The 27,745-nt window shown below is 47.6% G+C and overlaps 1 protein-coding gene across 1 annotated transcript in view; it reads left to right on the top strand.

Annotated features, from left to right (window-relative positions):
• Positions 1-826: 826 nt before the first annotated feature.
• Positions 827-27,745, top strand: part of LOC133450820 (phospholipase A and acyltransferase 5-like) — a 34,156-nt gene continuing 7,237 nt past the window's right edge. Inside the window, exons 1-5 of the mRNA XM_061729725.1 lie at positions 827-849; positions 963-1,065; positions 8,763-8,877; positions 9,067-9,299; positions 14,449-14,512. Coding sequence (XP_061585709.1) covers positions 827-849; positions 963-1,065; positions 8,763-8,877; positions 9,067-9,299; positions 14,449-14,512 — 538 coding nt within the window. The remainder of the gene's footprint in view (positions 850-962; positions 1,066-8,762; positions 8,878-9,066; positions 9,300-14,448; positions 14,513-27,745) is intronic.

Raw genomic sequence — 27,745 nt, forward strand, 5'->3', positions numbered from 1 at the left:
CATCCCACGGGACTATGTGACGTAATGCGCACGCATTTGGACATGCAGGGTAGTGACCTATGGATTGATTATAATAAATGTATATCAATGATTGATATTCATCCAGAGGTTTTCAACTAATACGTTGTTACAAATAAAAGTCTTATTATATACAAAGTATTTTTATGAAGTCTGTCACATTATGTTTATTTTATTTGTATTTTTTTATCTTTTTTTTTTTTAACTTCCTTTCCTTTGTAATACATACAGAACTGTAAACTCTTGTGCTGTTATTGCACACACTGAACTGGAAAGACTGACTAAACCCTGTTTGTACACTGCAAACTTTATATAAAGTTTTCAAAGAAGAAAAAGTTCTCTCAAAATTAATACCATAACACATGAATTACTTACTTTTTGAAGAATGTGGTCAAACGCTGTCATAGTGGCCACTTGCATGGAAGATATTGACCATTTTCATAAAAATCCTCTCACATTCCCAAAAAAACTGAATTCATTCATAAATATGATTTAGCAATACAATCTTTCTACATATTTAAAAATGATATTAAAGAACTATGTATGAGTGAAATTCCAACATCCTTGGCACAGCAGATCACATAATGAGGACATAACAGTTATGACTTTAGTTAGACAATTCTCATTCCAGGGGTGTCCTAAATTAATTGAAAAGAATCTTGTGATTCCCCGATACTTACTTGACCTTAAGAATTTTTCTTGCTAAACTTAATTATTGCGGCATGGTGGTACTGCACTGTAGCCTCACAGCAAGAAGGCCCCGGGTTCGACTCCCGGTTGGAGTGTGTGGAGTTTACATGTTCCCCCCATGCCTACGTGGGTTCTCTCCAGGTACCACGGTTTCCTCCCACAGTCCAAAGACATGCAGAGTTGGGGCTAGGTTACTTGGAGAGTCCAAATTGCCCGTAGGTGTGAGTGTGAATGGCTGTCTGTGTCTCTGTTAGCCCTGTGACTGACTGGCGACCAGTCCAGGGTACCCTGCCTTCGCCCGATGCCAGCTGGGATAGGCTCCAGCGCCCCCCACGACCCTCTGTGGAGGACTCAGTGGTAGAAAATGGATGGATGGATGTAACTTAATCATTACATATTTTATACTTAGTCATATTGATTTACAAATCAGCATGAATGGGTATAAAATGTATAATCTTATGTGCCTAAACTGAAATGTCAATATAGTAAGGCTCTGAGGTTTAACGGTAGGCTCTCTAGCCATATACAACACAATACTTTTATTAAAAAAATATTATGTTTGGTGTGTCATATGAATTCAAACTTCTTCCAAAAAGTTGGAAAATTATGTGAAACATGGAGATGAGAAATTTAAACAGGGGAAGACATATGGTGGAAATAAGAAAAAATTTACGGAGTGCGGGTAAATAATGGAAAGATACATTATATCTAACCACATAAAACGAAAGTTACGCCTGTAACTACGGTTCTATGAGTCCCGGATGACCGCCAGGCGGTGCTGTAAGCACTGGATATCTCCCCCTCGCGCATGCGCATGTCGAGTACAATACCAACAATGTCACGTCACCCGTGACCCCTGCATGACCCCCGGAAGGGTATATCTTCCGGCGTCAGCATGGGATCGGCTCCTAGAATCTTCTCGCGAGAGCACGAGGATTCGGAGTGACCGGCAGGCCTGGCGGTCATCCGGGACTCATAGAACCGTAGTTACAGGCGTAACTTTCGTTCTATTTCGTCCCTACTGACCGCCAGGCGGTGCTGTAAGCACTGGATGACGAATACCAACAATGTCACATAGAATCCCGGTCACATACCTCACTGATCAGGGGCAGAAGGACCCGGGAGTAGAACCACGCCCAATGGTTGGGGAGTGGCGACATTGATCCGGTAAAACCTGGAGAACGTGTCTGGCGACGTCCATGAAGTCGCGGTGCAGATGTCCTCCAGAGGCACCCCCTGCAGGGCAGCCAAGAAGCTGCGACGCTTCTGGCCGAGTGGCACCTCACCCCCACTGGTAAGGGGCGGCCACTGGCCCTGTGGGCGTGCTCGACGGTGTCCACCACCCAGTGGGACGGCGCTGTCCAGAAACAGCACGCCCCCTGTTGGGGCCACCATGGCAGAGAACAAGCTGCTCCGACCGTCGCACAGGCGCGGTAGCATAAGCAGCAAGGGCCCGTACGGGGCACGAAGGGCTCGGCCCACTCTCTGCAGGACCTAGGGCAGGAACGCCACGTTCGGCCACAACATAGCCCCTGAGCTGACTGACAGGGCATGTAACTCATCGACTCGCCGATGTCATGGCGAGGAGAAAAGCTATCTCCGTAGAGAGCCACTTCAGGCCCACCCGGGCCAAGGGCCCAAAAGGGTGGAGAAGAGAGGGCACCTAGCACCATGGGCAGGTCCCACACTGCTCGGGGGTTTATATTCATGTTTATGTTCTGGTTCTCTGGAAAGGGTCTAGAGACAACATCTGTTGTATTAGACGCTATATAAATAAAATCGAATGGAATCGAAAACTGGGGCCTTTGGGCTCCTCGGGGGGGGGGCAGCCTCAGAGCCCCCCTGAGAAAGAGAAACCAGCCGGCGGCACCCCACGGCGGCATTCTCAACCAGGGCATGTTGCGATGAAATGACCGCCACATGCACCCTTAAAGTGGACTGAGCACGGCCACCATCCAGGAGGGACCGAAGGGACCCCAGGATCGTGGCCACGGGGCAAAGAACAGGGTCCTCTGCCCCGTCTGCACACCAGACAGAGAATCTCCCCCACTCGCACTCATACCAGAGGCGGGTGGGAGGCACATGGGCATTCGAGATGCCAGCCCTGACGGGTTCAGGACAGCTCGACAACAATGGGTCGGGCGCCGCAGCGGCCAGACTCAGAGCCAAAAGCGACGGGGTCGGGGTGCAAAACCTGAATCCCCAGCTGGAAAAGACGGTCCCTCTGAGGGGCGTCATGTTGTGTCGCAGCAGAGCCCCCGCAGCAGTGGAAACTATGTTTCCCCGGTCGGAAGGGGGCCACCAAGAGGAGCCCGTGAGCCCTCTGGAGGACCCTCTGCAAAGGCGGCTTGCGCCGGGAGAGGAAGTCCGTCACCCGGTTCCTGTCTCCAGGCAGGAACATCGCCCGAAGGCCGGGCAGGCGAGGAGCTGTCCACGCTAGGAGGCCCCGGGACACCTGCAGCAGCTGTGCAGAGTCGGGGCCCCCTCTGGTGGCCGATCAAGGAACAGTGGACACACTGTCCGACCGACCCGGCACGTGCCTCCCCCACAGGAGTTGCAAAAAATGTTAGTGTGAAGTGCAGAGCCCAGAGCTCCAGCACGTTGATGTGGCGCGTGCGGACCCGGGAGGACTACTGATGACAGCCTCCCGGCAGGGAGGGGACAGCGCCTAAGGGCACACCCCTCAGCCGGAATGTCCCGCCTTTCCAGGGTGCAAGGGTATAGACACACACCCGCGAACCCTGACCGGCCTGCGCCCGTGCCTCTTGGCAACCAGGCGAGGCTGTCCAGCCACATTGCAGGGGGCGTAGCGACAGCAGGCCCAAAGGTATAAGAGGGGCAAGGGTTGCCATCACGCACCTGGTGAAAAAAATCCTCGGTGACAGGGAGAGCCCGCACAGGAGCACCCTGAACCGACAACGGTGGCCCCGGTAGGCTAGCCCCCGGAACCACCGGTGACGTGCCGCGACCGGCACGTGAAACAAGCGCCCTGTAGGTCCACAGTTGCAAACCACTTCCTCCTGACCTACGCAGAGCATCTGCTGTGGTCAAGCCTCCGGAAGGGCAGGACCTTCATGTATTCGTCGAGGTCCCTCAAGTCCAAGATGGGACGACGTCCGTCGCCTCTCTTGCTGATGAGAAAGTAGCTCAAGTAGAACCCCCAGGCCGCGGCGGGGGGTCCACCGGCATGATGGCGCTCTTGGCCAGTAGGGCGGGCAACACCTGAGCCCGAGCCGGAATGTTTGCCGGGTCTCTGACGATGGTCATCTCAACCCGGCCGGAGATAGGAGGCCGGTGTCGGAACTGCAATACGTACCCCTGGGCTAGGGTGGAAACCACCCGGGCCCCAATGAGCAGGCAGCCCAGTAACCGAGCTGCTGCCGGAAAAGTAGCTGACGACCGGCTCCGTGGCCTTAGCGCCGTCTCCCCGGGCTCCGGACGTCCCGGGGGGGGCGACGGTCGGGATCAACGCCCTGACGCTGGTGGGACGGTCCGCGCACAGGGGGGGCGAAAGTCACCAGCAGGCTGACTCACAGACCGCTGAAAGCCGCGCCGGCCGCCGTGGGCAGGCGGCCGGGGGCGAGGCCCGGGGGCCGGTGAAGGGCCTCCCGGTGTACAGGAGGCGGCCGCACCCCTGTGAAGGTACACCAGCCGCTGCCTGGTCTCATCAGCCAGGGCGGTGCGGTTCAGAGCTTCCAGGGCAGTTGCCCCAAACAGCTCCCCCGGTTCTGCCGGTGCCTGACGAAGAACCCTACGAGCAGTCTCCGTCAGGGGTGACTGCGCCAGTCAGACATGACGGCGCGTGTGCACCAGGGTGGACATCAGCCGCCCCAGTTCCCTCGTTTGGGAGGCAAAAAGCCTGTAGGGATATGTCACACATGTCCTGTGTGGAATCACCCACCTGTGCATCCTGCAGGGAGGTGGAGAGAGCCAGTAGCAGATGAAAAAAAGGGTGTTCCCCAGCCGGCCGATGCGTGCCGCTGTTTCATAAGCCTTACAAATATGCCCATCAGTAACCCTAGACCCTAGAGGGGCACTTGGGATCTGGCTTCAGAGCCTCATCAGGAGCCACTATCAGTGCTGCAATGGAGGGCTCGAGGGGGGGGGGGGGGGGCAAGTGGTGGAGACCAGCCACAGCAGCGTCCTCCATCGCCGTCAGAGCACGGTCATCAGCCGGCTGTGACATCTCTCCAGCATGAGTGCAGCTCCCTCAAAAAAATCCGACGAAGACGGAATGTGAATTCCACCGGAGAAGGATTGCGCCTGTGGAAGGCGCTAGAGGCCACCTCCGCACGCGGTGCATTCGGCTGCAAGTGTGCCAGGGCTGCTCAGGGCCGAGGCACGACACGCAGAGGTCCTGGTCATCCGCAGGGTCCAGGGCGGCCATGCACCCTGGGCATGAACGCTCCATCACAGCGACCGGTGGGAGAGGGAGCGGACACGCCGCCGTCACCACGGATGTGCTGGCAGGAGAGAGGAGCGGACACGCTGCCGTTCACACGAATGTGTCGGTGGGAGCGGTCACGCTGCCGTCACCACGGATGTGCCGGTGGGAGAGGGGAGCGGACGCGCTGTAGTCACCACGTAGGTGTCGGTGGGAGAGGGGAGCGGAAACGCTGCCGTCACCACAGCGAGCACGCTGCCGTCACCACCAATATGAAGGCGGGAGAGGGGAGGGCCACGCTACCGTCAGCACGGATGTGTCAGTGGGAGAGGGGAGCGGAAACGCTGCCGCCACCACAGCGAGCACGCTGCCGTCACCACCAATATGCAGGTGGGAGAGGGGAGCAGCCACGCGCCCGTCAATACGGGTGTGTCAGTGGGAGAGGGGAGCGGAAACGCTGCCGTCACCACAGCGAGCACGCTGCCGTCACCACCGATATGCAGGTGGGAGAGGGGAGCAGCCACGCTACCGTCAATACGGGTGTGTCAGTGGGAGAGGGGAGCGGAAACGCTGCCGTCACCACAGCGAGCACGCTGCCGTCACCACCGATATGCAGGTGGGAGAGGGGAGCAGCCACGCTACCGTCAATACGGGTGTGTCAGTGGGAGAGGGGAGCGGAAACGCTGCCGTCACCACAGCGAGCACGCTGCCGTCACCGCCAATATGCAGGCGGGAGAGGGGAGAGCCACGCTGCCGTCACCACGGCTATGAGAAAAGGCAAAAATAGGCGTCTTTACTCAAAAAGAAGAGAACAATCCTCTATCGTTTCTTTCCTTTTTTTTTTTTTTTTTTCTCAAAAGAAAAAAATAATCAGCAAGGAAAAAACAATGTCACATCAATAAAGTGGGAGAGGGAGCGAAACGCTGCCGTCACCACAAATGAGCCGGTGGGAGAGGGGCGTGGCCTTCACCACGGCTGTAAGAAAGACCAAAAAAGGTGTTTGTGTTGTTTTTTTCAAAAGAAAAAAACAATCTGCAAGAAAAAAATAATGTCACATTAATAAAGTGGGAGAGGGAGCGAAACGCTGCCGTCACCACAAATGAGCCGGTGGGAGAGGGGCGTGGCCTTCACCACGGCTGTAAGAAAGACCAAAAAAGGTGTTTGTATTGTTTTTTCAAAAGAAAAAAATAATCCTTTTCTGTCTTCTTTTTTTCCTTTTTTTTCTCAAAAGAAAAAAATAATCTGCAAGGAAAAAATAATGTTGTCACATTAATAAGTGGGGAGAGAAAGCGAAACGCTGTCTTCCCTGCGCAGATTGTGATCAGGTGTCAGGCGCAGCTTGACAGCTTACCTTCTGTCAGCTGGGCAGGGGGGCGGGGCGGGGAGACGCCGCCGCAACCCGACACCATCAATACCGCGCCGGCCACAGCTCCTTGGAGGACGAAAAAAAATCGTTACTCCTACCTTACGGCACGAAGCTGCACAGGGCCGGCGGGTTTCTTAGAGAGGAAAAAAAGGAGCTTCACAAAGCTCCCATTTCCGTCTCGTACTTCAGACGCGCGATGCGAGAAGAAAAAAGGAGCCGATCCCATGCTGACGCCGGAAGATATACCCTTCCGGGGGTCATGCAGGGGTCACGGGTGACGTGACATTGTTGGTATTGTACTCGACATGCGCATGCGCGAGGGGGAGATATCCAGTGCTTACAGCACCGCCTGGCGGTCAGTAGGGACGAAATAGAACCACATCTTAAAGAAATACATGGTTTTACACAGGAACATCTGTACAACAGCTGGAATAAAGGAGAAAATGTTTGTTTTGTTTATTTATTAATGTATTTATTGATTCCGACATGTCTTTATAGACAATAAAGCAAAATTAAAAGCCATGTCAGAAGTACCTGGGAACCTTATTACAACAGAATTGTCAGATGTTGCTGATAAGAACCTGATCTGGAAATTTCATACAATGCTGAAACACAGACTGTTTGTAGCTAAGTGGGAATTTGTTTTCACTATGACATCTCAATATTTAATAAAATGCAGCAGTAAAAACACATGAAAGCCATGGTAGGAGTATCTGGAGACCTGTTGTAGTCTACATGGTGCTTTATAGTTGTCACATCCACTGTTTCCCTGAGCTCTGGATCTGTAACTGTCCATGGTGAGGAAGCTCCACAACTTCACATCATTCGAAGTCAAGAATCTGTCAGGCACACGAGAATTGGACACAAATGCAGCCACAAAGGGAAAACGGTTCAAAAGATTTATTGGAATAATCAGAGCAGGCAAGGATCAGGCAAAAATGGGGTCTGGGGGATGAAAAAGGTCAAGAGGTCAAAGGGTGAAGGCTGAAGGCTTGGAGAACACAAGACAATCTGGCATGGACTGAAGAAGGACTGAGGCTTAAATACTGTGGGCATGATTGCAGCAGAGTGATTGCATGTGTTGTCAGGTAGGGGGGGAGGAGCCAGACACACCCACTCAACCTCAGACCGTGACAGAATCAGGTCAAGCCTGGGGCCTCGTTGCAGTTTTGAGTTAGATTCTTTACATTTTTAGACTGCTCACTGTGTGGTAATAATTTAATCTTTTGCTTTTGCGATTACGTTCAAATCTGATGAAGAGACTAAAAACCAGATCTGCTATCCATCCTTTTACCCGGATCTTGGGTCCACATGTCTATTGTTACAATGGTAAAGCCACACCTACAGCACACACAAGGCAGAGGCATGATGAGAATTAGGGAAGACTTTAATAAGCCAAACATCAAAATCCAATTGACAGTTTGATCAAGACCAGGTTACCTCAAAACCCAGTGACAGTCGTGGCACCTCAAGAGAGCAGTGGATGAATGCATGTCCACACGTCCCAACAGACTGAAGCAAGAGTGGACCAGCATTCCTCCACAAAGATGATAAAATCGTACAAAAAATTAGAACATTAAAAATCTCAGACCATAAGAGGACCAGGAATAAGTTGAACTCTGTCTGCAGATAGTTTGATGTCTTCACCTGGACAATGAATTTGAATGAATATGAATTTTTTTAATCTGCCTATATTCCTGTGTATTGGGTATGATTTTAGGATGTAATTATTAGAAAACGCTAGGGTAAAAGAACTTGAAAATGATGTCAGAGGTACTTGAGGACATGCTGAACAAGAATATCTTACAGTGTGCTGACTAGTATTTGATTTGATTTTTTTATGAATTTTTTTAATCTGCCTATATAGAAATGAATGGGATTCTGAATGGGATTGTTTTTTTTTAATCATTTTGTTAGACTTTAGTAAAACTACAAAAAGGAATGACATATTTCAAGACGTGAAAATAATAATAATAACCGTTTTGAAGCCGTCCACACGCTTTACCGTACAACGCGCTGTAAACGCGCAATCGATTTCCAAGCGCAGATAGCGCGACTGCGCCTCTCCGAAGCGTAGATGGCGTGACCGCAGTAGCCAATCATCCTAGAAAAAAAAATCCCGCTCTGCGCTCCTTTCAAAATTCGCCGCTCCGCTCCGCCGCTCGCTCACGCTCCGCTCCGCTCACATGCTCTGACTCCAGTTCAAACCAACAACTGGGTCGACTGGTTTGTTTCTATCATTCTTTCAGTTGTAGTCACACAATCACTTCATTGATTGATTGAATGTTTTTATTCTAATTGAAGTGTGGAAAGGAGGTCAAACCTGGAGACCTGATCCAGATCTTCCGTTTTGGTGGTTTGTATCAGCACTGGGCTGTTTATGTTGGTGATGGAGACGTCGTTTACCTCGTACCACACGGTGAGTTTCCTCGTTCCTCCAACATGTCAGACTGAAACAAAACCAAACAAGGTTTCAGGTTGTTCTCAGCTGCTCAACGGTGTGAATCAGCAACAGAGCAGACGTAGAACCATGTCAGCATCTTTAGGTGTCAGCATCATCTCAGTGAGCTGCAACTCAAACTCTTTTCTTCATGGTTGGTCCTTTTAGGGTCGGGGGCTGTTAAGGGCGTCGTGGTGAAAGAGAAACTGGAGGACGTGGTGAAGAAGGACAAGTGGAGAGTCAACAATACCCTGGATAATGACTACACACCTCGTCCAGCTCTTGTTATCGTGGAGAAGGCCTGTAAACTGGTGGATACAGAACTTCAGTACGACCTGAAGAACTACAACTGTGAAAACTTCGCCACTGAGATGCGTTACGGCAAGCCTGGGAATCGGCAGGTACGTTAGAACATGTTTCTCCTGGTGGTTTGTGTTAGAGTCAGCAGGTACGTTAGAACATGTTTCTCCTGGTGGTTTGTGTTACAGTCAGCAGGTACGTTAGAACATGTTTCTCCTGGTGGTTTGTGTTAGTGAGGGTCCGGGGTGAAACCCTGGACCTTTAACAGGACTGAGCTCCTCCTCGTCCTCTCAGCCGTCGCTCCTCCATGACGGTCACACTCAGGCCATGTTTCCACATTTCCGGGTATTTACAAAAACACATATTTCAATTCAATTCAATTCAATTTTATTTATATAGCGTCTAATACAACAGATGTCTCTAGACGCTTTCCAGAGATCCAGATCATGAACATGAGCGTCAGCAGCACACAGCAGGGGGGGGGGGGGGGGTGCAGGCAGGCGGAAGCAGCAACAGCAGACATCCACGTAGGCAGGTGGAAGCAGCAGCGGGATGACCAGAGGGGGGGGCCGGGAACACAGGCCAGAACGCAGCTCCCGAGGCTCCGGCCTGCAAACATGCACAAAAGAGAAAAAAGGGGGCCGGCACAAGAAACTACAGGAACGATGGACAAAAATGATAGCTATGAGATATTTATAATAGTTAAAAATGGTAATGGAGAAGAGAGGCAGGGAAAAGGAGAGGAGAAGAAGGGTGATGTTCACCGCCCAGCGGATCATGTCGGTGCCCCCCTGCAGCATAAGCCTATAGCAGCATATCTACCGCGAAGCTATATTTGAGACTAACTATTATAGTTTTGTTCTATAGCTGCAACTATGACTACTGACTCTAACACACTAGAGTTTACACTACCTAGAGATTTACCAACACCAGCTAGAGGTTTACTAAACACTAACTATAGGCTTTACTAAACAGAAATGTTTTAAGTTTAGTTTTAAAGGTGGAGGTGGTGTCAGCCTCCTTAACCCAGATTGGAAGTTGGTTCCATAGTAATGGTGCCTGATAGCAGAACGCCCGCCCTCCAAATCTACATTTAGATACTCTTGGAACTACGAGTAAACCTGCACTCCGAGAACAGAGAGCTCTGCCAGGAACATAAGGCACTATCAAATCTTGTAAATACTGCGGAGCTAAGCCGTTTTGGGCTTTATATGCAGATAATAAAATTTTAAATTGGATTCTGAATTTTACAGGTAACCAATGGAGCGATGCTAACACTGGAGAGACGTGGTCTCTCCTGCTAATTCCTGTCAGTACTCGTGCTGCTGCATTTTGGATCAGCTGGAGCCTATTCAGCAAATTACTTGGACATCCTGCTAACAACACATTACAGTAATCTAGTCTAGAAGATACAAACGCATGAACTAGTTTTTCTGCATCACTCTGCGAGAGGATTTTCCTAATCTTTGCAATATTACGGAGATGGAAAAACGCTATTTTACAAACCTGATTAACATATGGTTTAAACGACAAATCCTGATCGAAAACAACACCAAGGTTTCTCACAGTTGCACTGGAAGCCATCGCAACACCATCTAATCCCTTCCTAAGATGCTCTGGACCAAGAAGGACAACCTCTGTTTTATCTGAATTTAGAGGCAAGAAATTTCTGGACATCCAGTCCTTGATGTCCCTAAGACATGCCTGAAGTTTAACTAACGGTTCTGTTTCATCCAGCTTCATAGACAAATAGAGCTGCGTATCATCAGCATAACAATGAAAGTGTATGCCGTGATTCTGGATTATACTTCCCAACGGCTGCATGTATAAACTGAACAAGATTGGCCCTAGCACTGAACCCTGCGGAACACCATAACAGACCCTTGACTGTTCTGAAGAAACCTCATGTACATGAACAAACTGGAACCTGTCAGATAGATATGATTTAAACCAACGTAGAGCTGTCCCTTTAATCCCAACAACATGCTCTAACCTGTGCAGTAAAATGCCATGATCTATAGTGTCAAAAGCAGCACTGAGGTCCAGTAGAACCAGTATGGACACTAATCCCTTACCTGAGGTCCAGTAGAACCAGTATGGACACTAATCCCTTATCTGAGGTCCAGTAGAACCAGTATGGACACTAATCCCTTATCTGAGGCCATAAGAAGGTCATTCGTGACTCGAACCAGTGCTGTCTCTGTGCTATGATGCATTCTGAACCCTGACTGAAAGACTTCAAACAGATCATTTCTATACAAATAGTCACATAACTGGCTTGAAACTGCCTTTTCCAGAATTTTAGATACAAATGGAAGGTTAGAAATTGGTCTATAATTAGCTAAGGTGTCTGGGTCAAGGGAAGGTTTTTTAAGTAAAGGTTTAGATACTGCGACTTTGAAAACCTGTGGTACATATCCTAAACTTAGGGATAGGTTGATTTGGTCCAGTATTGTCGCACCAATAAGAGAAAAAACATTTTTGAATAGTCGAGTCGGGATGGGGTCTAACTAGGGCTGTGCGATTAATCGATTTGAAATCTAAATCGGATTTATTATTCAAGACGATGTTAAAAAAAGGAAAATCGGAAAATCGATTTTCCTTTTTTTTGCAGCTGGCTGCATTACAGACAGAGCTCGTCTAGTCATCTTTGTTTGGTCAAGAAAATTGTAAATGTTGTCACTTTACTAAACTCAAGGAGGATTTACAGTATCTTTCAATTGCACTTCATTCCCAAAAGGGAAATTTGTTTGCTATTTTTCTTTAAAAATAAAGATAAAATATTTGAAACAATTTATTCCATTGTCTTTTGTAGTTTTACCAAAAAAAATCGAAATCGAAAATCGGGTTTTCAGAGAAAAAAATCGGGATTTTATTTTTGTCCAAAATCGCCCAGCCCTAGGTCTAACATACATGTGGTTGACTTAGCTCTATTGACGAGTGAAGTCAGCTCAGGGAGGTCTATAGGATCAAAACAGTCTAGAGTCAAGTCAGAGCCTAGGGAAGTCGCTAAAGCTGAAGAAACACCCACAACCGGCTGGTTGATTTCTTCTCTAATTCTCGTGATTTTACTGTTGAAGAAGCTCATAAAGTCCTCACTACTGAGAGCTGCAGGAATGCACGGCTCAACAGAGTTGTGACTCTTTGTCAGCCTGGCTACAGTGCTGAACAGAAAACGTGGGTTACTTTTGTTATCCTCTATCAACGTTGAATAATAAGCTGTTCTGGCTTTGCGAATGGCTTTTTTATATACTATTAGAATATCTTTCCATTCACGATAAGAGTCTACAGACTTACAAGAGTGCCACTTCCTTTCCATTTTACGCACGTTTTGTTTCAACATGCGAATATCTGAATTGTACCAGGGAGTTAAGCTCCTGTGGATAGAAACCCTCCTTTTCAAAGGAGCAACTTCATCTAAAGCTGAATGCAACAAATCAGCAGTGTTACTAGCAAGAAAATCAACATCTGCAGAGGTAGAACCCAGGTCACTGGCCTCTATTGCTTCAGTAGAGGCTTCACTATTTTCCACTGTCGCAAGATGAGCAATGGCCTCCCTAAATTTAGCAATAGCTTCATCAGACAAACATCTGCTAAAATAATACCTCCTGCCCTGCACTTCAACATCCACAACATTCAATTCCAACGTTATTAAATAATGGTCGGATAAAAGGGAGTTAACAGGTGACACCAACAGATCATCAGTTTCAACACCGTAAGTGAGAACGAGATCGTGAGTATGATCAAAACAATGCGTCGGCCCGTCCACTTTTTGTGAGATACCCATTGATTCTAGAAGAGAATTGAAAGCTAATTTAAGATTATCGCTTTCAACATCCATATGAATATTAAAATCGCCCACTATGATGAATTTATCTGTACTGATCAATAATCCAGAAAGGAAATCTGAAAATTCAGACAGAAACTCTAGATAAGCGCCAGCAGGGGGCCGATACACTACCACTAACACAACTGGCTTCTCTGATTTCTAGCTCGGAAATTTCAGACCAAGCGTGAGGCTTTCAAATGTATTATAATTGCACTTAGGTTCAATTTTTGTTTGGAGACTGGAGTTATAAATTGCTGCGACTCCTCCGCCTCGGCCCGTGCTTCTAGGAATGTGATGATTAAAGTAGCCGGGCGGAGTTGATTCATTCAAACTAACATATTCTTCCTCCTGTAACCATGTTTCTGTTAAGCAGAAAATATCACTCCTGCTCTCTGTAATTATATCATTTACTAACAGAGACTTAGAGCTTAACGATCGTATATTTAGTAGTCCGCATCTAATTTTTCGGTCTCTTATTGGTAACAAATGTGCATTGGTTTTAATTTTTACAAGATTATTTTGGTTAACGCCTCTATAACGCCGCACCTGGTGAACTTGTGGAGGGCGGGGAACTGCAACTACTTCTATTTTGCTAGGCACCTGGTTAGAGTTACCAGATACATCATGTAATCTTATAGTTTTGTTGGCAGGCGTTGGTCCTCGAGAAGCAGCAGAGAAGTGTGTTAAACCACAGCTCTGCATCCTGGCCTGGACCCTGCGATGTCAGGGTCATATTTCCCCTTCTAGGTTTATAAAAATCCCATCATTTCCAGGAACCTGCATAAATATCTGTTAAGGTGCTATGAGCATCCAAACCTACAGGGGGCAGTGTAACGAGAAGATAAAGTCATGCTAGCCAATCAGAATCCTGGAAAAAAACATCAACAAATGACACGAGTAACTTCCAGTTACTTCCAAGATGAACCAGAGTCTTTGGTTTGGAGTGACAGAGAAGTGGAGTTACTTTTAAGTGTGATGTTAGAATATAAAACAGGTAAAATACAAGAAAATATTGACGGTTACAAACTAATTGTAACCACAGGTGTCACTCATGACGCTGGTGACGTTTCTGTCTCATAATGTGACGTTCTGAAGCCTAAATGTCCGTTTCTCTCCGTTTACAAGCAAACGTGGAGACGGAGGTTTTAAAAATCTACACTTTAGCCGGAGTTTTCAGAAATGATGGTTTTTGGTGAATTTGAGCTTTGAAAACACCACCGTTTTTGCTACGTGTAAACGGGGCCTCATAAAGATCTAGATTTAGATCAGCAGACGTGGTTCCAGCACCACTCTGGTCTGCTGCCTCTTATCTTCACATGAAGAGAAGATGTGTTGCACATAAATGTTCAGAGTTGTGGATTGTTTCTGAAGGACATGAATCATCTTATTTTGTGTAAAACATGTTCTTGTTCCTCCTGCAGGTGAAGAACGTAACACCAGAAGCACCGGTAGCAGGAACGACAGTAATTGAAAAGGTTTTGTCTTGTAAGTCTGAAAATATTTATTCTTAATTTCATTCCTGTATTGTTCTGTTTTATTTGAAGGGTTTTGTTGATCATTTGTTAAAAGGGACTGCGTTCTGTTTTTATTTGGGGAATAAATGTTCCCTGAGTGATCCAGACCAGCGGCCCCAACCTGGTCCTGCATGTTTTACACTCAAACACCTGATTCTAATTCATTCATCATTAGCCAGTAATCAAGGTCTGAACAAGTCTGTTAACGACACAGTCGCTTGTATCAGGCTGTTCTGAAGCAGGAAACATCTAGAACATGCAGGACGGTGGAACCAGGACCTGGTTGGAGACCGCTGGTCTAGACTAAACTAAACTCTCACTGAACTAAAGTCATTAACTCTGAAGAGTTCAGAGACTAAACTAAACTCTCACTGAACTAAAGTCATTAACTCTGAAGAGTTCAGAGACTAAACTAAACTCTCACTGAACTAAACTCATTAACTCTGAAGAGTTCAGAGACTAAACTAAACTCTCACTGTTGGAGCGTTTTGTTGAACGTGTGAGTGTTTCAAACCTTTTTTTTTGCTCTTTTTACTGCACTGGGTGGTGGTTAATGTGTTTTTGCATCACTTCTCTGTGATCAGTTTTGTTTTGATTGTTTGGTAGTTTGGTTTTCCGTGTTTTGTTTGGCGGCGGCCGCCGCCGCGACCTGTCAGTCAGACATGGTTGCTCCGCGGGGGGTCTCCGGCTTGGAGAAACTCTCCCGCAGGCACGCCATCAAGCTCTCTCCACCTTTTGGTGTCTCCGTGGAGGAGTGTGGCCTGGCTGTGGGTGAGGTTATGGGTTATGAAAGTGTAAGGATGAATAGTGCTGTGGTGCTTTTTTTAGACAGCACTGAGAAAGCGGATCAGCTGGTGGAGAGGGGCGTGGTGGTTCAGGGAACGTTAACGCCGGTGTTTTCTCTCGTTAGCCCTGTAAAGAAGGTTATTGTTTCAAATGTCCCCCATTTTCTGAAAAACGAGCTGTTGGAGAAGGAATTAGCCCGACACGGTCAGATCGTGTCTCCCATGAGGCTGATTCCCCTCGGCTGTAAGCCTCCGCTCCTTAAGCATGTTGTGTCCTTTAGGAGACAAGTGTCCATGGTTCTCAATGGGAATAAGGATGAGCTCAATTTAGTTCTCCGCTTTCGCATTGATGACTTTGATTATACAGTTCATGTCACCACTGATAACTTAAAATGCTTTGGGTGTGGAGAGGAGGGTCACTTGATCCGTTCATGCCCCGACAGAGCGGGGGAACGGCAGGCAGCAGCGCCGGCCGGGGCGCCGGGCGAGGCACAAAGTGGGGCGCAGGTTTTTGCGCAGAGCGAAGCAACCGGTGTACAGAGCGAGATGGCAGAGTCTAGAAGTCAGGCTCTGTTGAAGGGGTTGACTGGACAGACTGCCACCAGGATGGCTGAGTCTGTGTTGGAGGGAGAGGAGGATAGTGTGATGGAGGAGGATTTGTTTAAACTTGCTGCAAAGAGGAAAACACCAGAATCTACAATTGACAGTGAAAATGTGAACAAAATGTCTAAAAAGGACTTGCAGTGTTCCCCCTCTGAGTTAGAGGAAAACACACAGGACACACTCAGCTAACAGATAAACACACAGAGTGACTCGGACACTGAGGACATGCAGGGTGGGACACACAGTGGTTATTCGTTCTCCAGAATCCGCTCCTTTTTGAAGAACACAAAGGGGATGAGGGCTGTACAGGTGGAGGATTTTTTCCCTGATCTTCAATGTTTCATGACTCCACCAAGTTTTTCCTGAGGAAGTCAGGAAACCTTGGGCAGCCGACCTTTACTGACCCGGAAGTTTACCGTCTTAGGAAATTGTTGGTGAAGGTGCGGGCCCAAATAGATAAGGATGAATAAGTTAAATATGTGTTCTCTACTTTTTTGTTTGTGGTTGTTGTTCACACGCAGCTTCATTATGTGTGATGTAAGACTTGGCTCTTTAAACATTAATGGTGCAAGTGTGGATGTAAAGAGAGCCTCTCTCTTCTCTCTGATCCAGTCTAAGAAACTAAATGTGGTTTTCCTTCAGGAGACCCATAGTTCTCCTGATAATGAGTCAGATTGGAAGAGGGAGTGGGGTGGGGACCTGTTTTTCAGCCATAAGAGCAGCAACAGTGGGGGGGTTGGAGTTCTCTTCTCTAGAGATTTTTTACCTGTTTCCTGTTCCGCAGAGGAGGTCGTTCCAGGCCGGATGCTAAATATTAGTGCTGTATTCGAGAATGTCAAAATGTTTTTTTATTAATGTCGATGCTCCTACTGTTGGTTCAGACAGAATGTTTTTTTAGATAACTTAAAAGATGTTCTTTCTGACTGTAGCAGTGAGGAATACCTGTTCCTGGGCGGTGATTTTAACTGCACCGAGAACCCTCAGTTGGATAGGAACCATCTGGAAGCTCACGCTCCTTCTGGACGCGCTCTGCTTGAGCTGACGGAAAGCTTTGAGCTCAGTGATGTATGGAGACATTTCTACCCTGGTCAGCGGCAGTTCACCTGGGTTCATAGTAGAGGCAACTGGCTGTCCCTGGCCAGACTGGATAGAGTGTACTGTTTTAAACATCATTTTAATGTTTTTAAAAGTGTTTCAATCAGTCTGGTGGGGTTTTCTGACCATTCTCTGGTGCACTGTGTGGTGGTCATAAAATATGTAAAATGTAAGAGCGCATACTGGCACTTTAACACCTCCTTGTTGTCAGATAACAGGATTAAAAATGCCTTGGTGTTGTTCTGGAGTAATTTCAGAGAAACAAAATCTAAGTATAGCTCGTTACAGCAGTGGTGGGATGTGGGCAAAGCTCAGATCAAACAGCTTTGCCTACAGTACACTCTCAATGTCACAAAGGACATGGCCAGATCTATGAAAGATCTGGAGAGGGAAGTGGTGGAGTTTCAACATCTAGCAGACTCCACAGGAGACCGAGAACACATCCCTTCTGTTACAGGAAGCCCCGGGCTGTCCAAGATCACATGACCATCTGATGATCAGAAGCAGGTTGTGACGTTTCAGCTGGATAACAGATTCACACCAGTAAACTTTTTGTTTACTGTTTTTTACCGCTGAGCGCTGTGATTGGCCGCCCTTCTCGCCGTCACCAGTGACGTCAGCTGGAGTAGACGGATTGCTACTTTTAGACATTTAAAGATACCTGAAGATGAGTCGCAGGAATACAAACAAGACTCAGGTTGAAGATAATGACTTTGTGACAATGGACACACTCAAAGACATGTTAGAACAACAGAAACACTTTTATGAAGACGTGCTGAAAAGACAAGAAGCCTTTTACTCAACTGATCCTTGAGTCAACAAATAAGAGATGTGACATGCTGAAATTCAAGAGTTTAAGATTAGTCTGAAATACTCTCAAAAAGACATTGATGAACTAAAGACTGACCAGAAAAAGCATTCAGCTGAGGCTAAGGATCTTGCAAGACAGGTCCTGGAGATCAAGTCAAAGAAGACAGTGGATTTTAATGACTATTCTGAGAAACTGGACTCTCTGGAGAATCAAACCTGAATAAATAATCTCGTCATTGAAGGCATCAAGACCGACAAAGCAGATGAGACCTGGGCTGAGTCTGAGACCAAGGTCAAGGAGCTGTTCACCTCAGAACTAAAACTGGACCAAGATGCTGTGGAGATAGAGCTGCACACAGGAATGTAAAATTTAGGGGTGATCCTGAGAAGCCAAGGCCAGTTGTGGTTAAGCTCTTACGCTTTAAAGACAAACAACTCATCATGACAAGGGCAAGGGCTGAACTCAGGAACACTTCAGTGAATATAAACGAAGACTTCTCAGATCAGCTGCGCAGGAAGCTGAACTGCTGCCAGCAATGAGGGAGGCCAGAGCTAGAGGGGACTATGCTATTATAAGTTATGATCACCTCATTGTGAAGCCAAGGAGGGAGGGGAGGATTGGGGCTAATTAAACTGTACAATAATTGAATGTTTAGATTTTTGTGTCTCAAAATGATGATGAGATAAATTGTTCACTATGTCTCTCAAACTACCAAAGAAAGGTTTAAGGATAGCTCATCTTAATATATGCAGTCTTAAACATAAAGTTCATGAGGTGTCATCCTTATTAGAAAATGAAAATCTACACATACTTGCTATTTCAGAAACTCACTTAGATCAATCAGTAGATGTAAGTGAAATTGCTGTTTCACGATATAATGTTTTCAGAAATGATAGAAACAGCTATGGTGGTGGCGTAGCAATAATATAATAATATACATCCAGAACCATATACCTGTTAAGATAAGAGAAGATCTTTTAGATTCAGCTATTGAGGCTCTTTGGATTCAAATACACTTACCTCACACCAAACCATTTCTTATAGGGTGTTGCTATAGACCACTGTGAGAAAGTGAGCAATCCCTCCCCTTCTCACTGGACTTTATTTTTAATGTGTGTGTCAGTGTGGAGGATTGGGTGTGGTCTGCGGGGGAGCAGCACACAGGTGTGCCTGGTTCTGCTAATTGGAGCCCACCTGTGTCCAATCAACATCTCCACCCTGCCTGGGGTTAAAAGCAGCGGCTGTATACCAGAAAGGAGTCTGCTGATTTGGGATAGCTTGTTGCGAGGCTATGCCCCATTGTGCCATTTTTTAAGACTACTGTTTTACCTTCACGTGTATGTCTTTGTGCTTTTTTACAATAAAAAGCCTTATTTTTTGGCATTCTACGCTCTGCAAGGTTCTTTTTACACCTCATCACCCAGCTCCAGTTTTGCCTTGTCCCCTTGTACGTGGGGAGGCCGCTCTGGTTCCTCACATTTGGTGTCAGGAGTGGGATCTTTGGCGCCACCTGAAAACTGGAGAGAAGAGGTGGGAAGCGACGCCGTGGGTTTGGCGGAGTCTGGGAGACCCGGTGACCAGCTGGAGTCTGGGAGACCCGGTGACCAGCTGGAGTCTGGGAGACCCGGTGACCAGGAGGAGTCTGGGAGACCCGGTGACCAGGAGGAGTCTGGGTGACCAGCAGGAGTCTGGGAGACCCGGTGACCAGCAGGAGTCTGGGAGACCCGGTGACCAGCAGGAGTCTGGGAGACCCGGTGACCAGCAGGAGTCTGGGAGACCCGGTGACCAGCAGGAGGTCTGTAACCGGCAGGATGCGTCCTCGGATACCGGGAGGAAGCGTCCTCGGATACCGGGAGGAAGCGTCCTCGTCAACTGGGAGAAAGCGGCCGGCAACCGGAGGAAATGGCCGTTTTCCTGTCTCGCAACGGGGTTGGCGAGACTCCAGAGGGGGAGGGAAGTGTGAGAAAGTGAGCAATCCCTCCCCTTCTCACTGGACTTTTTTTTAATGTGTGTGTCAGTGTGGAGGATTGGGTGTGGTCTGCGGGGGAGCAGCACACAGGTGTGCCTGGTTCTGCTAATTGGAGCCCACCTGTGTCCAATCAACATCTCCACCCTGCCTGGGGTTAAAAGCAGCGGCTGTATACCAGAAAGGAGTCTGCTGATTTGGGATAGCTTGTTGCGAGGCTATGCCCCATTGTGCCATTTTTTAAGACTACTGTTTTACCTTCACGTGTATGTCTTTGTGCTTTTTTACAATAAAAAGCCTTATTTTTTGGCATTCTACGCTCTGCAAGGTTCTTTTTACACCTCATCACCCAGCTCCAGTTTTGCCTTGTCCCCTTGTACGTGGGGAGGCCGCTCTGGTTCCTCACAACCACCTAGTGCAAATGTTCAGTACTTGGAGGATATATGTTACATGTTGCAAAAAGTCACAGACTGTGATAAAGAGATGTATTTATTAGGGGATTTAAATATAGACTGGCTCTTGGCAAAGTGTTCATTGAAACGGAAACTGAGTGATATTGCAAAGGTGTGTCATTTATCTCAGATGATGACAGTACCTACTAGGGTGTTTATTAATTGTGCAGGACAGAAATCAGCAACTTGTATTGACCACATTTTCACCAATGCAAAAGAAAAGTGCTCTAAAGCTATATCAGTTCCAGTTGGTTTCAGTGATCACAATTTGGTGGCTGTTGCCAGGAAAGTGAAGGTGCCAAAAGCTGGACCTAAAATTCTTGTCAAAAGGTCTTTTAAATCTTTTTGTGAGAATTATTTCATTAGGGACATGAATAAGCTGCAATGGAAAAATGTATGTACAATTGTGTAAGGGTTGACAAAAAGGATCCAAGGATGCAGTGCAAAAAACAGGTCCAAGGCAAGAGGATTGCAGAAAAATCCAACAAAAGGATATTTATTTGATACTCCCAGCAAAACATGTGCTCAGGTACACAGACAACTCAAGAATGATCAGCAAGAACAGAACTGCTTAAATACCCAGTGCACAAATCACAGACAACGATGAACACCTGGTGAACCCAATTAACCCCCAATGCAGGAAGAACACCATGTGTGGGGGAGGGAGGACATCTAGTGGACCTGAGGGGAAACACAGAGACAAAGGTAAGTATCAAGGTGCAGACACACAGACAGATAAGGGTAAGAGTAGAGGTGCAGACACAGACATGGTCAGGTGTGGACCATGACACAATTGATGATGTTGATGAAGCACTTGAACTCTTTACAAATATGTTTTTAGAAGTAGCTGATAAACATGCTCCCATTAGGAAATTCACTGTAAGAAATAAAAAAGCAGCTTGGATTGATGATGAACTGAAAGCATTGATGACCCAGAGGGATGAAATGACATCTTTGTCAATTAAATCAGGTAATGTAGATGATTGGAAGTCATATTGTGCACTTAGAAACCAAGTAACAAGAACTAATAGTCAATCAATCAATCAATCAATCAATCTTTATTTCTAAAGCCCTTTACATCACACAGGGTGACCAAAGTGCTTTCCATTAAAATCCACATTAAAACAAAACAATTTAAAAACAACATAATAAAACCATTACAATTAAATTAAGAATATATCACATCAATACTATGTATTAAAAGCCAGTCTAAACAACCAGGTTTTCAGTCTGGATTTAAAAACCCCAAAGTCAGTGATGGTGCGCATTTCTGGGGGCAGCTTATTCCAGAGTCTGGTCCAGCAACGGAGAAGGCCCGATCACCCCAGAGTTTAGTCCTGGTCCTGGGGACTTCCAGTAGGAGCTGATTTGAGGACCGTAGGCCTCTAGTGGAGTTCTGAACTCGCACTTGTTCACATAAATAAACAGGGGCAAGCCCATTGAGGGCTTTAAAAACAAAGATTAAAATTTTAAAATCAATTCTAAAAGAAACAGGAAGCCAGTGAAGAGCAAATAAAACCGGAGTGATGTGTTCGCGATGTCGAGTACTAGTTAAAAAGCGTGCAGTGGCATTCTGAACAAGCTGAAGACGGCTAAGAGAAGACTTGGAGACACCAACATACAAAGCATTGCAGTAGTCAATTCTCGAGCTTATAAAAGCATGAATGGTTTTTTCCAAGTCTGCACGATTTAAAAATGGCTTTACTTTTGTTAAAACCCGTAACTGATAAAAACTGGTCCTGACCACGCTGTCAATTTGCTTGTCAAATTTTAAGCTGCTATCAAAAATAACTCCAAGATTCCTCACAGAAGTTTTTACTTTAAAAGATAGATCACCAGAGTGTGGTGAATCACCAAAGAAAATACATTCTGTTTTACCTTCATTTAAGTGCAGAAAATTTCGCCCCAACCACATTTTAATTTCTGCAATGCAGTCATAAAGAGTTTGAAGAGCACCACTTTTGTTTGGTAGCACAGGAAGATAAATTTGCAGGTCATCTGCATAGCAGTGAAAAGATAGGTTGTGCCTGGCTATGATAGAGCCCAAAGGCAACATGTAAAGTGAAAACAATAAAGGGCCCAGTATGGAGCCTTGGGGCACACCACAGAACAAAGGAGCAGCAGAGGAGGACAGGTCGCCGATCATTACAGAAAAACTTCTGTTTGTCAGGTACGATTTAAACGATTTCAGTGCTGTGCCACGAATACCAGCACACTGATTAAGGCGAGACAAGAGGATTGAATGATCCACTGTATCAAATGCCGCTGTCAGGTCTAACAAAACTAAAACCACAGGACATTTGGCATCAACAGAAAGGGCAATGTCATTATGCACTTTCAACAGTGCGGACTCAGTGCTATGCCTTGTCCTGAACCCAGACTGAAATTTTTCAAGCACACAGTTATTTTCTAAAAACGATTGCAGTTGATTAAAAACAATTCTCTCAATGACCTTTGAAATAAAAGACAGATTAGAAACAGGTCTAAAATTGGACAGAACACTGGCATCAAGATGTGCTTTTTTAAGAAGTGGTCTCACTATGGCATGTTTAAAAGAATCAGGGACGCATCCTGAGCTGAGACAAGTGTTCATTAAAACCAAGAGGGAAGGCCCAACAGTAGAAAGCACCTCTTTTAGCAATTTAGTTGGAAGAATGTCCAGAGGACAACTTGTAGTTTTCAATATATGTACCACAATATTAGAGAGGGACGAAAGAGAAACAGGATCAAAATGGTCAAACACGACAGAGTGTGAGGCAGTAACAGGCTGGTCCGAGCCTGTACTGCAGCTGCTCAGTGCTCTGACAGACTTCACTTTATCAATAAAAAAGTGTAAAAAGTCCTCACAGGTGGATACAGTAGCATCACTCAAAGGAGAGGTGTGGGGGTTCACAATAGAGTTTATGGTACTAAACAACACACAAGGACAATGTCCACTAGTAGAAATAATATTAGATAAATACTTGGACTTTGCCTCTTTCACAGCCCTCTGATACTGAGTGAGACTGTCCCTCAGTATTTCAAGCGATACATATAATTTTTCCTTCTTCCAGCGTCGCTCTGCCTGTCTGCAGCGCTGTCTGAGGGTCCGGGTAGAGCCATTCAACCAGGGGTCAGCCTTAGGTTTAGAGGACCTGCGTCTAAAAGGAGCAATAGTGTCCAGGATCCCAGTGCATGTAGAATAAAAAGATGACAGAAAGCTGTCAGGGCATTCAGGAGGAACACTCTTATTAAGGGTAGAGAATTCAGAGTCCACAAAAGCAACAGAAAACTCCGCAGCTGTTGAAGACAGCTGGGGAGTTAATAAGAAAAAGAAAAGCATGTTTTATCAAAAGAGGATAAATGAAAGTAAAAAAGATGGTGTCAGGGTTTGACACTTCCCCCCAGTGTTTGTAACTTTCAGTTCTGTCTTGCCCCGCCTGTGTCCCATCTGCCCTGATTGTGTCTGCACCTGTGTCTCGTCATGTCTCGTTATACCTTCAGTATATCTTGTCTTGTCATTCCTTGGTTCCCTGTCGGTCCGTACTGGTTCTTCCCTCCATGTGCTCCTCGTCGTTTTTCCCTGTTCCTGGTTTTTGTTTATCCTGCTCTGCAGCGCCTTGTGTTTTGCCTTTTTTTGGATTAAACCCTTTTGTTGAGAACTCCTGCCTCCGGCCTCCCTCTCTCCCCTGCACTTGGGTCCTTAAAATACCAAACCACAACAGAACGGACCGACCAACATGGACCCAGCGGGAGAGTATATTACTCTTTTTGAGTTCTTCCGCCGAGAGGCAGAGAAAAATGGGGACCCCTTTCTGGGAACCTGCCAGGCTCGAGGCCGGCCCGGGGGTTCTCAGCCCCAGGGGAAGCGACGGCGTCAGCGCCAGCCCCAGCCTGTTCCGGTGGGGGCCCTGGACGCACCTCTTCCTGTTCCCGAGGTGGTCCTGGACGCATTCCAGCCTGTTCCCCCCTTCTGGGGAACACGCCTGGCTCGAGGCGGGCCCGGGGGTTCTCAGCCCCAGGGGAAGCGACGGCGCCAGCGCCAGCCCCAGCCTGTTCCTGCTCCAGCATTGGTCCTGGGCGCATCGCCCCCTGTTCCTGCTCCAGCGGTGGTCCTGGACGCATCGCCCCCTGTTCCTGCTCCAGCGGTGGTCCTGGACGCATCGCCCCCTGTTCCTGCTCCGGCGGTGGTCCTGGACGCATCGCCCCCTGTTCCTGCTCCGGCGGTGGTCCTGGACGCATCGCCCCCTGTTCCTGCTCCAGCGGTGGTCCTGGACGCATCGCTCCCTGTTCCTGCTCCGGCGGTGGTCCTGGACGCATCGCTCCCTGTTCTGGCTCTAGCGGTGGTCCTGGACGCATCGCCCCCTGTTCTGGCTCCAGCGGTGGTTCTGGACGCCTCAGCTCCTGCTGGAGTTCCTCCTCCGGTGATGGTTCTGGACCCCCCCCAGCCAGCTCCGAGGACCCGTGCCCCCCCCCAGCCAGCTCCGAGGACCCGTGCCCCCCCTCAGCCAGCTCCGAGGACCCGTGCCCCCCCTCAGCCAGCTCTGAGGACCCGTGCCCCCCCTCAGCCAGCTCTGAGGACCCGTGCCCCCCCTCAGCCAGCTCTGAGGACCCGTGCCCCCCCTCAGCCGGCTCCGAGGACCCGTGTTCCCCCCCAGCCCGCCCTGGATGTGGACTGTGGGGACATCTGGGATCTGTCCCTTGAGGGGGGGCCAGCGCCCTGGACCCGGGTACCCCCGCAGCCGGCACCTCGGACCCGGGTACCCCCGCAGCCGGCACCTCGGACCCGGGTACCCCCGCAGCCGGCACCTCGGACCCGGGTACCCCCGCAGCCGGCGCCTCGGACCCGGGTTCCCACTCGGGCAGCTCCGGGGATCCTCTGCCCCCCGACGCCGGCTCCCCGCATCCTGTCTGCTCCTGTTCCGGCTCCCCGCATCCTGTCTGCTCTGTTCCTGAGGCGGTCCCGCAGCCCTCTGTTCCTGAGGCGGTTCCGCAGCCCTCTGTTCCTGAGGCGGTTCCGCAGCCCTCTGTTCCTGAGGCGGTCCCGCAGCCCTCTGTTCCTGAGGCGGTTCCGCAGCCCTCTGTTCCTGAGGCGGTTCCGCAGCCCTCTGTTCCTGAGGCCGTCCCAGAGCCCCGTCAGGTTCCCGAGTCCCGTCAGGTTCCCGAGTCCCGTCAGGTTCCCGAGTCCCGTCAGGTTCCCGAGTCCCGTCCAGTTCCCGAGTCCCGTCCAGTCTCAGACCCCCGCCAGGAATCCCCGTCACGCCCCCCGCCAAGACCCAGGCCTAGGCCTCGGGGACGCCCCCCCCGAGCTCTCTCGCTGGTCTGCTCGGTCCCAAGGGCGGCCCCCGGAGCTTTGGCCGTGTGTGGCCTGGGCCCTCCTCCAGGCCCACTCCGCCCACCCTGGGTTAGGACTCTGGGGACATCTGGGATCTGTCCCTTGAGGGGGGGGTACTGTCAGGGTTTGACACTTCCCCCCAGTGTTTGTAACTTTCAGTTCTGTCTTGCCCCGCCTGTGTCCCATCTGCCCTGATTGTGTCTGCACCTGTGTCTCGTCATGTCTCGTTATCCCTTCAGTATATCTTGTCTTGTCATTCCTTGGTTCCCTGTCGGTCCGTACTGGTTCTCCCCTCCATGTGCTCCTCGTCGTTTTCCCCTGTTCCTGGTTTTTGTTTATCCTGCTCTGCAGCGCCTTGTGTTTTGCCTTTTTTTGGATTAAACCCTTTTGTTGAGAACTCCTGCCTCCGGCCTCCCTCTCTCCCCTGCACTTGGGTCCTTAAAATACCAAACCACAACAGATGGAAAGAAACTGTGGAAAACATTAAATGAGCTAATGCGAAGATGAGGGGACAACACTCCCTCCTTTGTAGAAGCAGAGGGTTCATTCATAACTAAGCCTCTCCATATTGCTAACTACTTTAATGACTTTTTTGTTAGGAAGATAGAGAATTTAAAAAACGAGACGACATCCTTGCATAACAACTTTTCAATTCAATTGATTAACAACAAAATCATGAGAGATAAGGATTGTGAGTTTGTCTTTCAAACTATACAGGTGGATAAAGTAAAAACATCTCTCAGTAGTATAAATGTTGAAAAACCATCAGGATTAGATAACCTGGATGGGAAACTCTTGGGTTTCTGGCTCTAATGCACTGCCCATATGCCACATATTCAATCTAAGTTTACTGAAAGGTGTTTGTCCACGGGCATGGAAAGCTGCAAAAGTTATACCACTACCCAAAAACAAGAAGGACATGTTTTCAGGCGCTAATAGCCGTCCTATCAGCATTCTTCCAGTGCTAAGCAAGCTCATGGAGAGAATTGTGTTTGACCAGATTTCATCTTATTTTTTCATTAACAAACTAAACTCTGAATTTCAACATGCTTACAAAAAAGATCACTCCACGAGTACTGCCTTAATGCAGATGACCGATCAGTGGATGAGTGAGATAGACAAGAAAAGGATTGTGGGTGCTGTTCTTCTCGATTTTAGTGCTGCATTTGACTTGATTGATCACAAAATGCTCTTAAGGAAACCGGCTGCTTATGGTTTTAATAAGGGGACTCTTAATTGGATGCGGAGCTATCTATCAAATAGAACACAAACTGTCTACTTTAATGGTAGTTCTTCTGCAGTGAAGGCAGTATTATGTGGAGTCCCACAGGGAAGTTGTTTGGGTCCATTGCTCTATTCTATTTTTACCAATGATATGCCACTTGTCCTGAGTAAAGCTAGTATAGCCATGTTTGCCGATGATTCGACAGTCTATATGTCATCAAAAAAGATGGATGAGCTGAATGTGTTGCTGGAAAACGACCTGAAATCAATTTTGGCATGGGTAACCAAAAACAAATTGATTTTAAATGTAGTAAAAACTAAATGCATTGTTTTTGGCTCAAACCATGCTTTAAAAAGCCAAAACCAATTCAAAATATCCATGAACGGCAGGTGTATAGAACAGGTCACTGAAGCTAAACTTCTTGGAATACTTCTTGATGAACATCTGTCATGGCAGAATCATATAGACAAGTTAACAGGCAAAATTGGGAAAGGTATATCTATGATTAGAAGATACTCCTCTTTATTAACACCAACTACACTCCGACAGGTTATTCAAACTTTAGTATTATCACACCTTGACTACTGCTCAGCTATCTGGTCAAGTGCAGCAAAAAAAACATAAACAAACTTCAGATAGTGCAGAATAGAGCAGCTCCAGCACTCGGGTGTTCTATGAGAAAGGCTGTTGACCAAATGCAATTGATCTTGCATGGATGAAAGTAGAGGACAGATTAACACACAATTTACTAACATTATTCAGGAATATAACTGTGTCGAAACAACCAAACTGCCTGTACTCAAAAATAACCTTTTCCCAAAACAGACATGAGCACAGGACAAGACAAGTTAGCTGGGGTCATATTTCTATTCCATTACCGAGATCAAATGCAATGAAAAGAACTTGTATGTCCAGGGCCGTCTCACAGTGGAACAGGTTGCCATACACCATTA

The sequence above is a fragment of the Cololabis saira genome, chromosome 9 (assembly GCF_033807715.1).
Source record: "Cololabis saira isolate AMF1-May2022 chromosome 9, fColSai1.1, whole genome shotgun sequence".
Lineage (NCBI taxonomy): Eukaryota > Metazoa > Chordata > Actinopteri > Beloniformes > Belonidae > Cololabis > Cololabis saira.